This window comes from Taudactylus pleione, unplaced genomic scaffold, assembly GCF_031769625.1.
Source record: "Taudactylus pleione unplaced genomic scaffold, aTauple2 ptg001143l, whole genome shotgun sequence".
NCBI classification, from domain to species: Eukaryota; Metazoa; Chordata; class Amphibia; order Anura; family Myobatrachidae; genus Taudactylus; species Taudactylus pleione.
In genome coordinates, this window is record NW_028285544.1 from 50836 (window position 1) to 65200 (window position 14365).

Sequence of the window (14365 nt, forward strand, 5' to 3'; positions counted from 1 at the left end):
ATCTCTTACAATGATTATGTTCACATATTAACATCTAACATAGACTTTGATAGACATCGACATAATGGGGTACGATTCTATAAATCAGGACTGCAAGTACATTTTAGATCTTACTATTTGTTTTTGTTTGCGTTCTAGATTCACCCGGCAAGAAATAACAACAAAGAAATTTAATATAAATGATCTTTATTGTATGGGCCGAAGTTAGAATTAGAACGGATTTCCAAGTCATGCACTTGAAGGGCGGAAGTGATGTCAAGACAACTAGTGTTCCAAAGATCCGCGCTAAATGGGCGGAAGTATCCCAGTGAAGTTACCAGTAAGGGCGGAAGCGATGATGAACATAGGACTCGGCGGGCGCACACACAAGGTCCAAAAGGACGGTAGTGACGCGAGGATGCACACCAAAGAAGGCGGAAGTGATGGGACCAGCAAACGTGGCCAAGATCACTGTACCTAGAAGTAGAGAACAGAAATTGCATGGTACATGACGTGCCCTATTATGGGCGGAAGTGCCAATAGGAAAGGGCAATTAGAAGGCTTATTTCCAACAATATTTTAAACTTCAGATACACAGGAAGTGCCAATTGACACACAGGAAGTGATGCCGACTCCTGACCTCTAATGAACTCCTAATGGGGTATAAATATCGGAATACTCCACCAACACGCCATCCCTTTGATGAAGTCCCAGGACGAAACACGTTAGGAGTGATTGACTCTTGTTCCATGAATTCAAAGAAAAAAAACTTTTCTTATACTCAGATAAGCTGCTATATTTTTTTACTATTTACTCCTTTTTAATCCATTTGTACTAACTTATTTATTACCTCTGGCTCTATAATGTCATGCTTATAACTGCTCCTAAATGTATTTTTAAAGCTTAAATGTTGTACTAAAGCTTGTTACTTGTGAAACTCCACCCCTTTATTTTATTTTTTCTATTGTTTTTGAATAAATTGTATATATATTTTTCATATATTTATTTTGCACTTGCACTTTTTTACTTTAATGGTGTAGGTACATACTATGTTGGATATTATGAATCGAGGATTTTTAAAAGAAAAAATCCATTTAATCCACACCTTTGTGTTGTAGTAAACTAGTTGCTCTGTTGTTAATTCAATTTTCTATTATATATATATATATATATATATATATATATATATATTATATATTATATATATATATATATATATATTATATAAATAAATAAATATTATGGCGCTGAGCGTCTTTTTGTGCAACTTTTTTTTGTCTTCAAATATGTCTTATTTGCACATCTATGAGAATAGGTAACACAGGCAGCTTCTGCTGATTAAAATAATATGCAGCATGTCTGTATTCTGTGTGCGACTACATTAGTGTCGTCGGCTGAAATACTGTAACTTAGCGTTTCGAATGCAGACAAACCCGCAGTCGCACACAACATAGGTATGCTTCTTATTTTAATCAGCAGAAGCTGCCTGTGCTACCTATTCTCAGCAAATAAAGACTCATTTGAAGGTTAAAACTTTTACAAAAAGACGCTCTGTGCTACAGAGTCACTCGGAGCTTCCGCGTTTTGTGTAGCTCGACTTGTAGCATACTGAAGATAGATGTATGTGGACACCTCTGTATATCTCTCAACCAATTATCTGCAACATTAAACCACTGACAGATGAAGTGAGTAACATTTATTATCTTGTTACAATGGCACATGTCAAGGGGTGGGATATATTAGGCAGCAAGTGAACTCTCAGTTCTTGAAGTTGATGTGTTGCAAGCAGCAAAAATGGGCAAGTGGTGAGGATCTGAGCGACTTCGACAAAGGCCAAATCGTGATGGCTAGAAGACTGGGTCAGAGCATCTCCAAAACAGTGGGTCTTGTGGAGAATTCCGAGAATGCAGTGGCTAGTAACTACCAAAGTGGCTTTTCACAGGTCCCTGATATTTGTTGGTGCAGGATCTTGGGTGCGAATGGACCTTTCCACCTTGTCCCATAAATGCTAAATTGGATTCATCTCAGGCAAACGTAGTGGCCACACCATTCGTTGGAACTCTCCAGAATCCTCCTTGAACCAATTCTGGACGACTTGGGTCCGATAACCGGGTGCATTTTCCTGCTGGAATATTACATTGTTGTGAGGCTACATAAAGTTCATAAAGGGCTGCAATGGTCATCAAGCAGTGCAGCGTAGCAGGTACTGGTCAATGGTATGTTCAGATGGACCAGCGCACCCAATCCATGCCAAGTGAACACACCACACACCATTATGGAACCACCACTAGCCTGCGCGGTGCCTTGTTGAATATTGGGGTCCTTGGCCTTATGATGCCTGCGGCCTACCATCAGCCCAAAACAACTGGAACAGAGACTCATCGACCATGCCAACCCTCTAGGGTCCAATTAGTGACATCACGAGCCCAGGTGAAGCGCAATGTCTGGTATTGTAGTGTTAACAGGGGAACTCTGGTGGGTCTTCTGCTCCCATATCCGATGGAAGCTAAAGAAGAATTCACTACCTGCTGGATATGTGTCTGGTACCTCCTGCTTTGAATGTCGAAGTGATTTGAGCCAGTGTCACTTGTCTGTTACCATAGACCTTTCTGTCCAGACGCTGCTGGTCACGATCATTAAGTACCCGTGGTTGGCCACTGCGCTGTCCATGGTAGGTGGTAATGCCTTCCATGAGGTATTCCCGGTACACACGTTACACTGTAAATCGAGGAATGTTGAATTTCTGCACAACTTTGGAAACGAAATCTCCTATTCGTCAGGCGCCCACTATCATGCCACATTCAAACTCCGATAATCAATGTCGCCTTGCCACGAGCAGCCTAGCCGGTGTGCAAACTGACACTCGAGATGCCAGATTACAACTGATGCAGGTCTTGGCATTTCCAAGACACCACAGTACAGTGACGTCGCCTACCATTACCTTCATATATACAGCTATCCCATTACTTTTGGCACTTAAGTGTTAGATATTTCAAAAGCTATTAATGTTTTAGGATAGTTGTTTATAGAAAATGTAAAAACACTATACAGGTAATAAGACATTTGAACTTTTGCAGACAATTTCATGCGAGAGATTTCTAAACAGCTACATTATGTTGGGCGGCTGTGCCCAACAACACTTATTAATGTAACTCAACATCGCAGAGTTTCCTGTACACCCCTTGAATGCAAGGGAAAAATTCAGTGATATTTGTGGTTGGTTGCAAGTTCCTAGAGAACACAAGCACCTTCCAGCCATCTTCACTAATTGAATACCCACCTTAATATGCGGTTAAGTGTTTTATTCCAAAAACTGTATTATGAAGACATATATGTAATGGTAAATGTTGTGCTTACAGGTCACTGTGCACAATCCAGAAAACCAGAGTTACTTAATTGCCTACAAAGATTCCCAACTCATAGTGTCATCAGCGAAGTAAGTCCAACAGTCCTCTTTGATGATAGCAAGGATGTCAATATGTTAACTTTTGTGTATTAAAATGTATCTTCTTTTTTTTTTTTTCCTTGTGCTTTTTTTTGAGCAGAGCCCTTAGACACTGTGAGGAGTTCATCCAGAAATATAACCGCGCTGAAGATAGCATCTGCATTCCTCACGACAAACCACTCCCATACCACAATGCGGGCAGCAATGTAGGCAAAGCTGTGGAGGACTGCATGAGGGCAATCATTGGTGTACTGCTTAACTTAACCAACGATAATGGTATCCGCTTTGTTTTTATTGCTAGCACATTGTCAAGTACACAGCTAGTTCCAAACAAATAATTGTAAGAAAACCTCTACGATTGATATTTTGGAAATGGTTCCATTATAGGAAAGTATTTAAATGCTTTTCTTGTATTTATGCTTGTATACAAATATAAATAATCCTTTCTCCAAATAACTTCTATCAACTTTAGGCTTCAATGCTCATTGACATTTGCAGTGTGTTAGTTTTATTGCACATGTAATCTGCAAATGTGCATTTAAAAAAAAAAAAACCCACAGGGGTCTGTAACAAAACAATGATGCATCTTGTTCTAGCCAAACACACTTAAGGTGCCCACACACATGGCGATGTGCACACGATCAGCCAATGTGTACGATTTCCCTTGAAACTCTCCCCGGCAGCACTGCACACGATCTCCACACGATCTGCAAACAATTTGGTGTCCAATCTTCAAACAATCTCTCCTGCATCCATACTTTCACAGTGCATCGTGTCCTAGATTGTCAGATCTGCCCTACTGCATGGCAGATCTGAAGATGCGATATGCGACCAGTGGGGATGCGCATCGCATCGTGAGTGGGGACTCACGATATACTCAGGATTTGGCCATATTTTACATGATCTGTCGTTCCAATGTGTCGGAATCGGCCAGATTGGGTAAAATATCGCTGTGTGTGGGGCCAGCTTTAGAAATGCACATGTAGAGGTTTTTTAACAATCTCTTTAAAATATTCTTCCTTTTGAGAGATATGCACGTTTTCAAGTGTGTTTCAGACACACTGACCTAGAACAAGAAGCATGTAAAATGAGGTACATTCATGTAAAAGCTATTTTCACAGCCAACTTTATATTTATATGCTTATGTTGGATTAGAAACTAATTCAAAGTGATGAATATTAATGCCAGTGTGTGTATAGCCTTAGGTGAGTCACATCACTCTGGGAAACTTTCTAAAAATGTGAATGTGCACAAATTTTTATATTCTTACCTCTTTACCAGCTCAAAGTTTCAAATGCTGTATTAGAGTTGGTTTGTATGCTTATCATTAACCATTTCTTAGCATGTAATTTTATTTGTTTAAATACTACATTAAGGGGTCATTCCATTTAGCCGTGAAGGGTGCGAGTTGCCATTGCCGTGACGTTCAAACATCAGCAACGGCATCTCTCGCGGCCACCTCAGAGCCTGAATTTGCACAATTTTGTTTGGAGTCCTATGGGGCTGCGTGCACTCTTGTTTGAGTTCGAGCTGCCGTAAAGTGCGCACCCGCGAGATCATTGTGGCTAATTAGATCGAGCCCTAATAGTTTTAGTAGTTTTGTTGTTGTTCTTTCTGTAGTGGCATTTTTACAGCCTTCTATTTTTGTCGCTTATTTTCCTGATTCTGTGGAGTAGGTTTACTAAAGCTTCTAAAAATGAAAAGTAGTAATCCTGCCCATAGCAGCCAATAAGATTCTATCATGTTCTATAGGATGTAATAGAAAAATTATATCTAGAATCTGGTTGCTATAGGCATCACCACCACTTTCAATTTTTAGTAAATCTACCCCTATGACTCTGGTGAGGTGATGTGCATTAGTCATACTCCTTATACAAAAAAAGGATTGCTCTAAAAAATAATGAATGGAATGGCAGAGTATATGTTACTGATGTATCCTCATACACCCATTTTTTTTTGCGCCAGATGGTGTAAGATGCCTGGAGCAACTTAGACGCTCTGCCACGGATGCTTGCATATTTTTTTCTGCATTTTAAATGAATGCATATTAGCTTACAGTGTACTGGATACTTAGGACTAATATTTTTGTCACAAAGGAATTGGTATAATAAAGCAGATTAAGCATAACGTTGCAAGGCATAGGACCGGTCACTCGTATCATTTGCGTTTTTATCCAGATTTTAGACTCTCCTGAATTTTGTGGCACAATTTGATAGTAATGTACATAGGGTTAGTATATTTGTTGCAGAGGAATTGGTATAAAGTAGCACATAGACACATTTTCAGAAAGTCACATGGAGCGGCAGAGTCCGTGTCCACATACACCTATCCTCAAAAAACGCCAAATAGCCCCGTTTGTCATGATTTGACAGATATATTTGGACACATCTGTATAAAGGAAAAACTTTAGTTTAGTAGCTGGTTAATGTAATGCTCCCTATACGGTCTCATTTTTTTTTTATAGAAGGGAGCATGTTGCTGAATGTGTGATCACACAACAGTACACAGTCCCAAATGAGGGTTGCCTTTTCCATGTACTTGAACTGCACAATTTGTTTCTGGTGAAGATCTTTACAGATCTTAAGTACATAAGTTAATAATACTAAAGAGCACATTGGCTAAAGTAAGTATTGTATATAGTGGTATTCAATTTGTGGGTGGTTATCTGTGTACGACTATTCTGTATTATACCTCGCACTCTGGTCTTGAAGTCTTCATTTGGAACAACTGGATTACAGTGACTTCATTATGGGATAGTAGCTCCCTAAAGCAGTGATTTTCAACTTGCGGGACACCGAACACTTTTTTAAAATTGCCAAGGCACACCATCAGTCCCCCATTGGAAAAAGAACACACACACACTGTCCCCCATGAAAAAACACACTCAGACCCCCCCACAGGAAAAAAAAGACATTGGCCCCTACTCCTAAACATAAAACACACTGCCCGCCGCAGAAGGAGAAGACATTGGCCCCATAGAAAAAAGAAAAAACTCCATTATTGCCGCAGTTTCCCAACATAATTACCTGACCTGATTGTAGCAGAGCTCCCAGTCATCCCTGTCCCTCAGCCACGGATGACACCAATACCTAGTAGTCAGTGGTGTGTAGCCTCATTCACACTCATACTACTTATTGCAGAGTAGTAAGAGAGGGCAGGATGGCGACACGTGTGCGTGACCATTGATGTCATGCCAACGCGTCTCATGTCACGTCCCGGGCAGTGTATCTGAGCTACCTGGAAGAGCCCAGCACTGCCGGGCTCGAAGTTAAACTGACAGCGGCTGTGCAGCAGCAGACTTCTCTGGCCGCACACTTGGTGACTGCTCACGGCACATCGGTTGAAAACCGCTGCCCTAAAGTCAATGCTGAGTGTTAACTTCATTATAATGGGAACAGTTCTGCTTAGAGGATTGCTAGTCCTTGGCTGTGTTGCACCCTTATGTTTGGGTCTATTACTGTTCCTAGCCTAACACTAACATTTTAAAATGGTGAACAGGAAAATTTAATTTGAGTTATTTATTTTTACAGTTAAAATGCATGCAAATATTTTAGTAGAATAAAATCATTAATTTACTAATAGATTTTATTTTTATTTTTTTTTCTTCAATAATCTGGCACTGATCTATATAAAATCTATTGTCATTTTATCTTTTTAAACAGAGTGGGGCAGTACGAAGACTGGTGAACAGGACAATCTGATTAACACTGCACTGAACTGTGTTCTTCTAGTTCCAAAGTACCTACCTCAAGAACAGAGATTTGATATTAGAGTTTTGGTAAGTTCCTTTTGGCAGTTGTAGGTCTATACATGTTTGTAATTTATGGCCTGATACACACAACTCTTAAAATAACGATCGTTTGTATGTTAGCATAGCTGTTGACGAGTCTTTGTTCAGTTGCCAGTTATCCTGCTCCTCTGGTTGTCTTCCACCATATGCTCAAGTCTTGAAAGGCACTATGACCCATCCATTAGTGTGATTGTGTAACGTGGCCCATACATCTGCAATGGGGTGCTGGATTGCCCCATTTCCCCGTTCTGCCGGGGAATCTGGGAAATCCAACATGTTGGAAATCCTCGATTTGCCGATCATGACCAAAAATGATCGGGATTGGCGAGTTGGGGAGTTTAAACGGAATCGGTGTGAAATACAGTCTGAAGCATGACGCTGAAAGACCGGCGGTTCTAATCCCGACAGGTAAGTATTATAGTATTTACTAACCTAACCCTCCCACCCCCTGTAAGTGCCTAAACCTAAACACCCCCCTTCCCCGCAGCCGCAACCTAAATCTTCCGGGGGATGGGGGGGGGGAGGGTGGAGTGACTCCCAAATTTCCCCCCTCGGGGGTGCCTAACCCTCCCGGAGGGGTGCCTAACCCCAAGTCCCCCGGCGTAGGTAAAATGACAGGCGTCTGGTTTCGACGCTTGTCATTGGACCCTTGCCGGAATTAGACAGTCGGTTTCCCGACTGAATATTGTTTAAAAATGCTGTTTTTTCCTGATCCGCAAACCATAAACGGCCACCAATCATTGGAGCTGCAGAATGGAGAATCGGGGCTGTAGATGTATGGCCTGTGTGTTAATAAAATAAAAATAAGATGGTAAACCAAAAAGTCAGTATTTAGATAGCTCCACTATATTATGCAGTTCTTTCCAGATGAGCATTATCAATAATTCACGTAGGTCAAGTCATTGTTGCGTACAGTCTGAAATCCCTACACCACATGCAAAGGGGTCAATCCTATTCCATGGATGTCCTCGCGAGTGCGATTTGCTTAAAAGTGCTCGCAGACCATAGGGCTCTGAGCAAAATTAAGCAACTTCTGGGTCAGAGCGGGCCACGAAGTGTGCGAGGTGCCGGTCCGTTGCCTGCGTTTTAATGCAGTTGCAATAGCAACTCGCACCCGTCGCATGGAATAGGATTAACACCTATAACGGCACCTTACTATTTTGTCAAAAGCAATTAACCTATATACTCATTATAGTATAATGACAGTTGATAGCAGTGTTTCACTTAAGCAATCCTACAGATTGTAACATAGCTAGTTTGCATACACAGAGATCATTTACTTTGAAAATGTGAACATTTACCGTTTATGCTTTCTATGTTTGGTGTCATAAATTATTATGTTTCCATGTTATTTTTAGGGATTGGGTCTACTGATTAATTTGGTTGAGTACAGTGCTAGAAACCGGTACTGCCTTGTGAACATGGAGACCATACAATCGTATGATTCCTTTAGTGGGGAAGGACAAGAGTGTGTGAGGGAAACCAGAGAGCTTGATGCTGTGCATGCATTGGTACAGGTGAGAAGTTCTATCCATACCTTCCATATGAAATTGGCATATTAAATTAGCTGCACTTGACCTTTTATATCTTAAAACTTTGTAGCAGGATTAGTCTTCAAATACAGAGCCACTCATCTTGCTCACAGACTGGTATGTAAGATTAATTACATAACATAGTTGGGGATTGGATAACCTTTTCTAGCAATAAGATATTGTACTGAATGATGGCTTTCTACAGTTTGTGTGAAAATATCTTTTGGAGCTCAGTTTTTGAAAGAACTTAATTTCTTACATAATATATCAACTACAGGCATTGCTCACCTACCAGTGTAATCAGCAGCACAGCCGTGATATCTGCCTGTGCGCGCTTACATGGGATCGTACATCGTACCCCCAGATCTTACTGCTTGTTCACTTGATCTGGGGATGCAATGTATGATCCTATGCAGAGCTATGCGAGTGGGAGAGGGGGGTGCCAGCATATCAGCCGGTTGGCCACCCGATTGCTCCGTGAGTGGGGACCGCCCGATATGTCGGCCGTCGGATCGCAACGTGCATATCACACCGTGTATGGGGGCATTTAGTAAATTCTTTGCTAAAAGATTTAGGGGCATATTTATTAATAATCGGGACTTGTTCCAAATAATTATAATTTCTTAATTTGGCAATAAAATTGCACATTGAATGAATTTAATAAAATTACCATCCAAGGACAGGGGTTCCAAGAGGTGTAAAAGTAAAATGATGATTTCCATGATTCTGGACATGCACAGACATCAGACCACTCATGCAGCCCATAGGCTAATATGACTAACGCCATTTGTAGATCACATTAGCTACTGGGGCCAAGCTCCAACTTGAGCTTGGTAGATTTGGCATTTTAGCAGCCCCCATACAAATTTTTTGATTAAATATACTCCTTAGGCCTTTGTGTAGTCCAACACACTATAGTTTCTAGGTGAATTTACAATGTAGTTTATTCGTTTTATTACACTTTTTTTTCTAAATAGAGCTGTATGAGATACTGTGGTTATACCAAACATCATAATTAGATTTTTTTCTTGGAAAAACAAGGACTATGTGGACCAATACTTTGTATTGCCACCCACAAGATGAGAACCCCTGACCCTAAGGCAAAAATCATTTTCTCTACAGCTATTTTTGGAGCGAGAACAAGCAGCCCTATTAGCTGAAAGTCAGACAGATGAGCTAATCAAAGAAGTTCCTGCAGCGCCGCAAGACAAGAGTGGTGAATGGCAGGAGACAGGAGGAGAGATCCAGTGGGTCACCACTGAAAAGAGCCCGAATTCAGAGGAGCCTGAAAAGGAACCTGAAAAAAAGGAAGAGGAGGATGAAGAACTTGATCTTAATAAAGGTACCTCTTTTTATTCAAAAGCTCTGATTCTTTATACAATGAATAGCCCTTCTGTATGTCCTAACCTATCTAGGCATTGCAGTTATTTGCAAAGTAGTCGTGGTTAAATACAAAATAGAATGAATTTGTCTCCAGCTTGCTCCTAGTATATCTTGCTGTGCTTATAAATTGACTTAATGTACAGTATATAATTAAGAAAATTGTTGCCATTGTTGGCTATAAATGAATTTACTGTAATTGAATACTTTAATTTGTTAAGATGTGTTTTGTCATTTTATGCTCTTGAAGGACCAATAATGGCCAATGGATAGAAAAATTGTCAATTCCTTACGGCAGTGGTTCTCAAACTAGGTGCCGTGGGGCACTTGCTGGAGTGCCACAGGTTGGTGGTCTATTACCAAATCAAATTATTTATGGTCCATGTGACCGGTAAAACCAGCGCTGCTGGCTGCCAACAAAAAAAATGTGTGCAAACAGAAGCACAACTCTGACCACCACCACATAACTAACCTATGGAGAAAACACAATGTACTTGATATTAGAAAATTCTCAAGGCCAATTTCTTTTGGCCTAGGAGTGCTGTGAAAAAATAATGCTGATACTCTAGGGTGCAGGGATTCAAGAAACTTTGGGAACCATTGCCTTAAGAAAAGAACATTATCTACAGGCTTTACATTAAATTTTGGAACTCCTGTAGCCTCAATATTCAAAGCTCTTATGGGGGGGAAGAATTGCATTGCAGCAGGTGGTGGTTTGGGTTAAAAGAAATAAGTAGAAATACATACTAAAAGAAGCATTATGTTGTTATTGTTTTGTTTAGGATAGCTTTGCTGATTCAGCTAATATTAGCATCCTGTGTCGTGATTTGAAAAACCCTTTGGTTTCGTCGCTGGGTAGCAAATGATCAGTGTAAATACAGCTTGGCTTCTCTTCCTTTTGTGAAGGGTTTTTTCTTGGAAAAAAATTAGATACTATAATACAGAAACACTCTGAATAAAGATTACATTGTTTGGAAATTGGAAGTTCATTCAACCCTCTTTCTTCTTCAGGGTCCATAGGGATCCACAGGGATACCATGGGGATAATGTGCTTGGAGTGATCCAGGCACCAAACAGTTTTTAGCTCACAGGTCCTCCTCCACATATAACCCGGCCACAGGTATTCAGTTGTTCGTTTGGTGCGGCAGGATGCAGACGATCCTTTGTAGCAGGACTGCTCAGGTAGTCCCAATCTTTCATTTTAGGATTTATTGCTATGTTATCGAGTTAGCAGTGCTGAGCGTCTTAAATCCGACGCATGCACTGCAACTCCTACCTGCACCGGTGCCGTAACACAAGTAACATCTCAGGTGATTTCGGTGGGTCACAGCGGAACTAAGCGACCAGCGACGCTGGAGGCCCGGACTGCAGTCGGACACTAGGAGATGTCTGGTAAGGCGATTCCTTGGTTATGGGGAATCGCGCGCAAAGCAGTCCTTCCGGCGCTGGAGACGCATCGGAAGCCGCTGCAGTGATTGCCCAAGACAGTATGCATCCTCACTATACCATCGGGGCCTTATCTGACGCTGGAGATAGACAGTAGACTCATCTACTGCCATGAGGCCAGCGTACCCGGCAGGTTGATGTAGCCTAGGGGGGAGGTAGGCTCTCCCCCGGCCGCTCCACCCCCGACCCAGATGCCAAGCCTACGAAAGTTTCCCGAGTCTGGGTTGCTCCTCATACCTGCTTCGTGTATATGAGACACTCTCAGTCCACCAGCGGTGCTCTATTGAAGCTGTTTGTTCTCAGAAGGTTTTGGTCAGTCTCCCTGTATACCTCTCCCCTGGGTCAGCTATATAGTGCTCTACATTTTACCAAGCCTTGGGTGTTGGTTAGTTGGTTCAGAGCCCATTGCGATTTAATTGCATATGCATTGTATGTGACTTGTGCTAGCTGCTGTTTGATACCTCCTTTTATTTCTGACTGTCAGTTATAACTATCACTGTGTTTCTCCTCATCCCTTTGTACAGGATGTGTGGGGTTTTCTGTGTAGTTCACAAATACTGGTACTTGTGAAGACTGCATTGCGTTTATACCTTGTTCCTTTTATACACTGATATGTCAAAGGTAAAGGATAAACAGGAGGTTGACGCTCCTGTGCTGGTTTCATGTAAATCCTGTTCAGCAGGCCTGTCTTCTCAGGATTTCATACAAGATGGTTTGTGTGCTGCCTGTTTTAAACTGTTACCCCTCCAATCCAGTACACCAGCTCCTGTACAAGAGCCATCCTGGGTGTCCTCTTGGTCTCAGGTTATGTCGCATTTAGTGGACCGTGCAGCAGATCCGATGCTGCCTACTACTATGGGGTTCCTGCAGCAGTTACATTCTGATATGTATATGCCCCCCATGCATCCTTTTTGGATGGATGCCTATGCTCATTCAAATCAGAGTATGGTTCAACCATCTACCGCTGCTTAGCAAGTGGTGCAAACAAGTAGACCAATTACCATTAAGCATAGGCATAAGAGTATCCCATCAGGCGCAGCCTGCGGATTCTAACACATCAGATGATCTTACACATGGTTCCTCTTCGGGTTCTCTCTCGGCTGGGGAAGACAACCAATCCTTTGTAGATGTCCCCTCTCTGGAAAGAGCGGTTAGATCCATCCTTAGATTTAGGCGGAATCTCCTCTTCCTCTATTCTGAGAATCCGGTCTTTAGGCGTCAGAAATTGGTAAAGGATTACTTTCCTCAGTCTGAGCAGCTTACGGACCTCATTGCTGAAGCATGGAACACGCCTGATAGACGTTTCTATGCTACAAGGAAGTTAACATCTCTGTACCCTTTCTCACATGGTGAATGTGCTAAGTGGGAAGTCCCTCCGGCTGTAGATGCTCATGTGACACGATTGATCAGGCGCGCTACATTACCTATTCCATCTGCATCCTCACTCAAGGATGTTACAGATAGAAAACTTGAAACATGTTTGAAATCCACTTTCTCATTATCTGAAGCTATGGCCGTAGCCTGGGTAGCCAAGGCTATGGAGGAATGGACAAATGCTCTGGAAGACATTATGCCACAGGCTACCAGAGAACAACTGTCCTATCTCTCCCAAATGCAGGAAGCTGCTGCTTATGTGGGAGAAGCGGATATTGATGCAGGACTCCTGGCTTCTAGAGTATTGGCAACTTCAGTTATGGCTTGCGGGAACCCTTTGGTGGAGGGTCCTTGAAGGCAGATTTGGGATCTAAGAAAGCTCTTAAATCCCTGCCTTTTGCTGGAAAAATATTGTTTGGTCAGGAATTGGATAAAATGGTGGCTACCTTGTCAGCATCAAAATCTGCTGGATTGTCATCTGCAACCACCGCTAAATATATATAGTCTTCGTTTCGGACCTTTCGCCCGCAAGAAAGAGCAAAGGGACAGTTTTTTTCCAGACAAGATAATTCCTGCGGGAAGGCTAAGCGGCAGACCAAAAAATCATGGTTGGTAAAACGTCTGGCTTCCAAGCTGGACGATAAGCCATCTGCCTTATGGGGCGGGCTTCCCCTGGGGGCTCTCAGGGTGGGAGGCCGACTTCTCCAGTTTTCTAATGCCTGGCATTAGACGACAACGGATGCTTGGGTTCAAGAAGTTGTCTCTCAAGGATATGCTCTAAAATTTCTGAGACATCCCCCTCAGAGGTTTTTTTTTTTTGTACAACTCCTCCGGTCAAGGCCCTGGCCCTCCAAGAGGCTATTCATGCCCTGCTGGTTTCAGGGGTGGTAATCCCAACAGGGAAGGGGTGGTTATTCATATTTATTCTTGATTCAGAAGCCAAATGGGTCTCTTCGCCCTATTCTGAATTTGAAATTTCTCAATAGGTTTATCCATGTGACCAAGTTCCCGTATGGAAACCCTACGGTCATTTACAGTGCCTTGCAAAAGTATTCACCCCCCTTTGCATTTTTCATGTTTTGTTGCCTCACAACCTGGAATTAAAATGGATTGTTTGAAGGTGTGCATCATTTCATTCACAGAACATGCCTACAACTGTGAAGTTGTTTTTTTTTATATTGTGAATCAAACGACATTTAGGACAACATAACGGGAAACTTCAGCTTGCATAACTATTCACCCCCCTAAAGTCAGTACTTTGTGGAGCCACCTTTTGCGGCAATTACAGCTGCAAGTCACTTTGGATAAGTCTTTGAGCTTGCCAACATCTTGCCCCTGGGATTTTTGCCCATTTCTCAAGGCAAAACTGCTCCAGCTCCTTCATGTTGGATGGTTTCCGCTTGTGAACAGCAATCTTCA

General features: G+C 42.0%; 1 protein-coding gene across 1 annotated transcript in view; it reads left to right on the forward strand.

Moving 5' to 3' along the window:
- Positions 1-14365, forward strand: part of LOC148453483 (wings apart-like protein homolog) — a 62117-nt gene that overhangs the window by 26417 nt on the left and 21335 nt on the right. Inside the window, exons 9-13 of the mRNA XM_088462066.1 lie at positions 3339-3415; positions 3525-3700; positions 7087-7202; positions 8573-8731; positions 9869-10088. Coding sequence (XP_088318192.1) covers positions 3339-3415; positions 3525-3700; positions 7087-7202; positions 8573-8731; positions 9869-10088 — 748 coding nt within the window. The remainder of the gene's footprint in view (positions 1-3338; positions 3416-3524; positions 3701-7086; positions 7203-8572; positions 8732-9868; positions 10089-14365) is intronic.